The sequence below is a fragment of the Haplochromis burtoni genome, unplaced genomic scaffold, assembly GCF_018398535.1.
Source record: "Haplochromis burtoni strain Fernald_Lab_line unplaced genomic scaffold, NCSU_Asbu1 Contig_1108, whole genome shotgun sequence".
Classification (NCBI taxonomy): domain Eukaryota; kingdom Metazoa; phylum Chordata; class Actinopteri; order Cichliformes; family Cichlidae; genus Haplochromis; species Haplochromis burtoni.
Genome location: NW_024583469.1, coordinates 11,993 through 20,059, shown reverse-complemented (window position 1 = coordinate 20,059; position 8,067 = coordinate 11,993). Strand labels below are relative to the sequence as shown.

Below are 8,067 nucleotides of genomic sequence, written 5' to 3'. Positions count from 1 at the left end.
TTAAAACCCAGGAGGGCATGGAGCTACCTGCCAGAGAGCAGCAGGTAAGCGCATAGTCCCTCCTGTTAGCCCTCAATGTCTACATGTATTTAAAATTGAGAGGTGGGCAACGACGCCAGGGGTGAGGTTGTACACCCTGATGGTAATTTGGATTCCGTGTAGCGTGCCCACCCCTAAAATCCTAAGTTGTGGGAAAAAAATCGAGGCACAGGCAGCCAGAAGGGGACGGGGGGATGCCTCCCCTGCACTGACTACTACCTTTATGCCTTCTCATCTCTCCCCAGTGTCTTATGAACCTGCTCCCAGGAAATATCTTTTATACCAAAAGATTTCTCAGCCCCTTTCACAATTATTATCATCTTCTCTGATTTGAGTTCAACTTGGTCTGTACAATTTATTGCAATGAACAAAATCATCTTCTTCACTGTGATTGCTGGATGAGTTTTGTCAATCTGTTGTCAGTCAGCTAGTGAAAATTATTGAACCGCTCCCTTCCCATCTTTTGCCTTTTTACTTTGGTCACTGGAATATTGCTCTATAATTTGCATAGAAGATGCAAACTATGTTCTGCAATCACTGTCTGTTGGAAAATTTCTTTTTCTCAATATAAATCTATCTTTTAATGCCAGTTTAACAGTGACTTATCTGATACATTTATTAATGTTTTCTCTTTCAGTCAAACTAGTGCACTTATAAAGTGCTTTTCTTCTCAATCTGAACACTCAAAGTACTTTTAACTGCAACCCTCATTCACCCAGTTTGTTTTTTCTGACTTTCTATAAGAGCTAAATGCTAAATACTCCTCAGTGATGTAGTCGTGGGTCAGACATCTATAAAACTCACGCTTGACCTGCAGACAGTCGTTGTCAGGAGGAGAGAAGCTGCAGAGAGCCAAATACTGCAAGGAAGACAAGAAATGACATACAGGTTCATTAGGTTCAAAATGGGAATTAAATCCAAAAGAATAATTACTTTTGATGTGTTCTCTTTGTTTCTCAGTTAAATGTGGGTTTAAAAATCTTTTCAGATCAATTTTTTAATATCTGCATTTTGTTTCACACAATTAATGCCCACAATACACTTAACAGGAAGAAACTCGAATCACAGGCCAATGTCTCCACCCACCGTGGATGTGGAAGGAGTTCATTCATGTGGATGAATGAACTCCTTCCACATGATGATATTTTGGCTGATGTCACCACTGAGCATAGTTTTTAATAAAAACTTCCTGTTATATGTGGTTTCCTAATCCTTTTGCACCTTACACCAAGAATTAGGGGTTTTGTGCTACTTTTGTTCTGAATTTTGTTTTCAATGTTTTTATAAATGAAGATTAAAAGCTATTTTTGACGCTGCCTATGGTATTTTATTTAAAAGCACCATTTTCCTGATATTGGGAATTATCAGGGTTAGAGATAAGCTTTTATTGTGCACCCTCTTTAATGTTTTAATGTCACCAGATTTGAAAACATTTAAATGTCACCTCAGCCCTTTGTTGTGTTAGACTGGGGATGAAGATTCACAGGGAGCAGAACTACTTTTGGTGATTTGCTGCCACCTGCTGTCTGCTTTCTGTGAGTCATGTGAGCCATGTGATTTAAAAAAAGGAACATTTCAAAGAAAATCAAACATCTCTGCATCATTTTTCTGCCTTTGAGAAATGTTAAGTGCTGTTTAAATGATTCAGTGTAAATGAAATTTAAATCTAAAACAGCTAAACATTGCTGCCTATCTCAGCTGTCAGAGGTTGAGAAGTGGGGTACACTCCGGACAGGTCAATGTTAACTGTAACTATGCTCAAAGTGTTAATGCTGTCTCATTTTAATAAACATCACTGTCATATGCGAAACTAGGCTGGCACTTTGGGTGGCAAGAGATCATTTCAGGGTGGCACATGCAACCCCATGCCACCCTTCTAGATCCGGGCCTGGCACTACCAGTAAACAGAATCAGTTTAGACCAGTGACTGATTTTCAGGAGAAAAACCTCAAATCATCTTGAACCATGGAGCAGTAAATGTTCTGTTTGGTTATTGCTTTTGTCAGATTTCAGCCTGTAAATGGTGCATGTTGTCAGAGAGAGGTGGTGTGACTGAATGTGAGACCATCTAAGAAGAAAAGTGACAACGCATCAAGTAGGTAGTAAGCAGACATCCTGTTTGAAAAGACCAAATAACTAAATCAGATAAGTCTGTGTACATGTTGCAACTTTTTAGCAGTAAAGACAAACAGGAAATAAGTCAGAGCGCTGTTTAACAGTTTGGTTACTGTGTGTTTCCTCATTTAGGTGATTTAAACTGAGAGGACATAACAACTCAAGCAGCTTTTCCTGATCACTGAAAACTGGTGAAATACAGGTGAGTATTTTTATTCTTTTGTACTGGCGATTACTGGTGAAACACTCAATATTCCCTCCACTCAGCAGCACCACAGCTCGCTTCTATCAGTGTTCATGAAACGTATTACTGACTAACATCGAGGGCATGCTGGTGCCATCTGGCCTAATAATCAACCTTACATTCTTTTGTGGGGTTCATTGTAAACAATCTGTGATGAATATATCGTTATATTCAGTGTTGTATATTCAAACATTCCAATCTAAAATTTGATTAAAGTATTATTGCAGTTTTATTACAGTTAATAAGACTCGTTAATCACCTGAGACATCTGTTGTGAAAGAAAGGGCCATGGATCAAAATTGTTTGTAGTAGAGCTCAACACAAGCTACGCTACAGTTTGTAAAATTAGTTTGTTGCGTTAAAATAAGGTTAAGACCGTGAAGTTGCATCCTCTCAACAATGTATGTCAGTGGATTTATTTTCTCCAGAAACATGGGTGACTCAACAAATGCGACGTCATCTCCCAACCTCCGACCCTGTGATGTTGTCAGAACACCAGTCCATGCTTTCTTTGTGGTGGTTTACAGTCTGTTGTTTCTGGTAAGTTTCAGATTTTCACATGTGCTCAAGACATGGAACTTCAGCACACCTGCTCTGGTACAAATTGGTTTAAGGTTCTCTGTGCATCTACCAAAGTCCTGCCTTCCCCATCCTTTCTGCACCGCATTCAGGTGGGTTTACTCCTCAATGGCTTCATCATGAAGTTTTACTGTTGTCGGGCTCAGCAGCAGGCATCGAGCAGCTTGATGGTCTACCTGAAGAACCTGACAGCTGCTGACTTCCTGCTCTGCCTCTCTCTGCCACTGCGCATCGCCCACTATGCCAGCAGCTCTCCTATTGTTCAGGAGCTCTACTGCAGCTTTGGAGCTTCTGCCTTGTACCTCAACATGTACGCCAGCATCATATTTATGGGGTACATTGCTGCCAACAGGTACAGAACCATTAGTAATTTAAACTGCAGTTCATAACCATGTTAAAACTGTGATTAATGGGTTAATTACACACATCGTCGCTTTTCAGATTATTAATGACTTCTGAAGATTTGGGAACACTGTGACTGATTAGTGAAGTTTTTCACCGCCTCTTTTCTCTTCACTCTACAGGTATCTGAAGATCGTCCATCCTTCAGGAACTCACGTCCTGCAGACAGTGCGAACTGCCCACATCATCTCCATGGTCACCTGGGTTTTTCTTCTGGCTGCATCAATTACATACACCATCCTGTTTTTCATCACCAAGAAACCACTGACCTCAAACTCCATCAGGTGTGGTTATATGTTAAGGACATCGGTCAACCTGTTCTCCAAAATTACCCATGTCAGCTGCACCATCATCTTCCTCGTGGTCTCCATATCCCTGGTCTTCTTCTACTACAGCACCTCCTGTAGGGTGTTGCAGGCACAGCAGAGGCAGCTGGCCTCCTCTGGCTCTGAGAAGCTGGTGAAGTCTCGCAGGAACATGTTGGTGCTGGTCAGCATCTTCTGTGTTTGCTTTGTCCCCTATCACCTCGTTCGACTTCCCTATACTTTTCTGTGGAGCAGCTGCTCTGTTGGTTCAGTGTTGTACTACCTGAAGGAAGTGGCCACCATGGTGTCAGTTTTCAACATCTGTCTGGACCCTCTTGTTTACTTTTACCTCTGTAAGACTTTTCGGACTCAGGTGAACCTGAGAAAGGCTTTGAGGGGGAAGAACATCCAACAAGCAAACCAGGAGAGTGAGAGCAGGAAGGAGCAGGCTGACATTGTTACAGCAACAAGTTAAACCAATGAGCTTTAAGGAAAAGTTCAACATGTTAATAAATGCTAAGATGTACATTTGTTTTGAGAGTCAGATGAGTTCAGTGATGTGATGGATCCCAAGTCTTCATGAACTCAGCACAAACACACTCCCATGCAGAGAACATGCGTGTTCATGTTTCCACTGTCAGACTTTATCTTCTCAGTCTTTGAGGTTTTCTCATCTTCTGCTGATGTCACAAAACCAAATATCATTTTTCTCATTCAAATCATGATCTCAGCCTGCTCAAAGGTTGTGGTTTCTCCTCTGAATCTTATCAGCAGGTTCAATCAGCAGCTTTTAATTTATTTATAAAGCTTAGCAGAAGTAGTCAAACACATGTCAGACACTGAAGGAACACTCTCTACTCTCTACTCTTTATTTCAGTTGTAATAAAGTCCTGTGACACAGTTTCACAGTAAAAGTCGATAAATGGTCCCCCTGTAGTTGTAACATTTTCTTTTTTATCCTGCAGTTGTGTAACAGGAACTAACAGCTTTGTGGGTGTCCAGTTTCCCTTGGGGCTGTAACTTTTATGATATTCATCGTTTTAAGCCAATTTGAACCATCTTGTGGTTTCAGCGTGATTTGAATCAGCTCAGCTATCTGTCACCTCTCTGGTTCACACGAATATCCTTTATCACTACTGTGAGTGTTTTCGTCTTTCCCTTAAAGAGAAGAAAAACAGTCAAAATATGAACCGTATATCAGGGGTAGCAGTAGTTACTGTAGCTAACTGTGAAATATTGCCACGCTTGCAGCTGTAAATGGCCAATTATCATTCATGTTCTCCCTGAAAATGTCTTTATGTGTGCATACATCAGTATATCCTCACAATACACTTTATTGTAACACTTGGAAGAACAACTGCGCTCTATCTTTGGGTCTGCACCGTACTCAGTGATGTGCTGTTAACAACACTCTACCTATGTGTCACAGACTCCAAGCTCTGCTGAGGCGCTCGTCTTTGACACAAGTTACCACACCAATCACTTCCTGGGTGGTCTCTTTCACATTAAAAGCTTAATTTGTGCTTATGATAAATAAACTGGTACTTCTTGTTTTTTTTTCTTTTCTAAGCAAACACTCAAAGCACTTTTTATTACAAGCTTCATTCAGCCAATCACACATTCATACAAATGCTGTTTTTATAAACCCAAGCACCTCATCTAACATTCTCGCACACTGTGGCAGGCAGAGCTCGAAGAGAAGACGTGCGCTAACCTTACTGTAAGACAGGCCTGTCAAACTCCAGTCCTCCAGTGTGAGCCTCCTGCTTGTTTTTGAGTTATCCCTTTCCTACCTGCTGCTGGTTACCTGGATCAGGTGTGCTCTGCCAATAAGAAGCTACAAGAGCAGGTTAATTGGAAAACAAGCAGGAGTTCGTACGTGTCCTGTAAGACCTCCACCCACAGGAGGCGCCACAGAGGCCAATATATTATTTTCAAAACTACATAAAAAGGAAAAAAAATCACCACTGAGCACAAATACAAACGTTCTTTCAGATGTTGTTTGCTGATCTATTTGCTCTCTTCAATGGGGGCTTCTTGTCAGGAGACCTGAGTCGTTGACCCAGAGTTTTGATTTTTCTTTACTATTGTACTTTGATTTTGCCATTATTTCTTGTTTCTAGTCTTTTGGTTTCTTTGTTAATGTTCGGTCTGTGTTGCTTAGTTGCTCTGTCTCCCCAGTCTGCTGTATCCCCTCTTGTCAAGTCCACATCTCTGTGTTATGTTTCCTGAAAATCTGTCTTTTTTGGTATTTTCAGTTTAGTTATTTTATGTTTCATCAGTAAAGCTGTTTTGACTGCATTATTTTGCTTGTGTGAGTCTGCAATTTGGGTTCTCTTTACCACCACTCCTGCCTGCACACAGCCTTCTCATGAAACTTCTGGCTTTGGTAAATGCTTTCCTTTCTTTTTCTTCTTTGCTGTCAATAAAGTTTAAAAGCTGCCACGTGTTTTCCTTAGTTTATTATGTTTAAAATTGAAGTCTCTGACCTCATGATATACCATGTCTTATTAAAAATGAAGCTGTATCATCCCAACAAGCAGAAATGATCAGGGTTAAAGGGAGGCCTTCATTTGTCAGCTCCCCTTTGTCCCCTTAACTCTAACGGCCTGGGGATGTAGACAATGTGGGCTGGAGGAAGCCAAAGCCCTGCTTTGGTTATCAAAAATGATGTGACTTAATAATACGACCTGTACCCTGAAAGCGCAGTGTGCTTACCATGTAAGATCAAGAAACAAACTTTTTTTAAACAGAATTACCCGGTACTAACACTCAACTTTAAATTAGCCACACTGTGCTTAAAATTACTGTACTGTAGTTACTTACAGTAACCTGCCCTCCGTTTGAATTTTTAATTACACTATAGTCACTACGGTTCACAACGTATCACCACACACACACAGGGCCTTGGTGGGCAGGTGTATTGGGAGGCTGGAGGGTTGGGCTGCAGCAGTGACCCCATTAACTCCTTCACAATTCAATTTTTTCTGCAACTTAGACTTTGAGGGTCCACAACACACCGACCCAACATAGCACCTTCAACACTAAACAATATATTTATAGTGAGAATAGACTTTTAAAAAATGAAGGGGGGGGGGGTATTAATAAGTTGTCTTATTACGTTGTCTTATTATTGTAAGGCACAGGCCCTACAAAAATACAGACAGACCCAAGAATCACACGATCCCCCTATGAGCAAGAGCTTGGTGACAGTCAGAAGGAAAATCTCAATCTTAACAGGAAGAAACCTCTGGCAAAGCCAGGCTAAGGGAAGGGTAGCCATCGTACATGCCTGTGTGTTGGACCAGATTGGCCACAGTAACAACATTTACACTGTTGGGAGTGTGTTCATGTTGAGTTCAGCCTCATATTGATCTCTGATCTCAGTAAAAACTTGTGTTGTTTATGAATCCTTGGGATTTAGGTGACTGGTCTCACTGGAATGAAACACCAAAGGAGGCCAGATGCCTCTGCTGTCCCAGCAACACCCTGTAGGAGGTGCTGTAGTAGAAGAAAACCAGGGATATGAAGACCACGAAGAAGATGGTGATGCAACTTGTGTGGATGGTTCGATAAACAGTGACAAATGCACTTTAAATTCAACATAACATAAAAGTGCAACAAAGGAATATCTTAAAACAAAAAGAAGCCAATAGGAGTGAAGTCACAGATCAAAAATCTTCTGCTTTGTTTGCGCTTTTGATTTCAGCCTGTTAATTGTGCATCTTGTCAAAGAGCTATAAGGTGACTTAATATGAGATAATCTACAAAAAAAGGGCAGACACATGAAGTATGTAATACACTCACACGCTTTATATCATAACATCACTGTCTTTACTTATAGTAGTGACGAAAAACAGGAAATAAGTCAGAGTGCCAGTTATCAGTTTGGTTACTGTGTGTTTCCTGATCTACGGTGATACTTATTAACTGAGGGAACATAACGACGCAAGCAGCTTCTTCTGCTCACCAAAAACTGGAGAAACAGGTGAGTTCTGCCGGTTGCTCATCCTCAAATCTTTACTATTTCTACTGATTTCATACTTAACTTAAAAGATGACTTTTAGTGGCTCCTGTCATGGGAAAGAAAAGCAGTTCACACAGCTGCCTCAGGACTGAAACTGGCTTCTGCCAAGATTCAGATCTCAACTCTCAAGCCTGAAACATTTAATGCCGGCTCTTTTTTGATCATAAAAATGTGTATTTGGGTATTTTTGTTTACACTTTCTGGCAAAATACAAATATTTTCTCAATATTGAACATAAGACATGATGATTCGAAACGATGTGAAACGTTGTGCTTTATATGTGTCAGTTTAAAACTAGTTGTATGCCATTTGTCAACAAAAAAAAGGTGTCATCTGCATACATCAGGATTGATCTC

At 40.7% G+C, this 8,067-nt stretch overlaps 2 protein-coding genes across 2 annotated transcripts in view; both read left to right on the top strand.

Annotated features, from left to right (window-relative positions):
• The window catches only part of LOC102301636 (P2Y purinoceptor 14), a 21,974-nt gene that overhangs the window by 7,640 nt on the left and 6,267 nt on the right, over window positions 1-8,067 (top strand). The gene's annotated exons all lie outside the window — the stretch shown is intronic.
• Window positions 2,812-5,213, top strand: LOC102301939 (P2Y purinoceptor 14-like). Its single transcript, XM_014330874.2, has 2 exons — window positions 2,812-3,329; window positions 3,502-5,213. Exons 1-2 carry the CDS (start codon window positions 2,971-2,973, stop codon window positions 4,157-4,159), a joined length of 1,017 nt encoding a protein of 338 aa, XP_014186360.1. The 5' UTR covers window positions 2,812-2,970; the 3' UTR covers window positions 4,160-5,213.

What these genes read in the sequence shown, in the direction of transcription:
- LOC102301939 (XM_014330874.2), top strand. Translation starts at nt 2,971, where the DNA reads ATGGAACTTCAGCACACCTGCTCTGGTACAAATTGGTTTAAGGTTCTC. An exon ending in GGGTACATTGCTGCCAACAG is followed by an intron (nt 3,330 to 3,501) that starts GTACAGAACCAT and finishes TTCACTCTACAG; the next exon opens with GTATCTGAAGATCGTCCATC.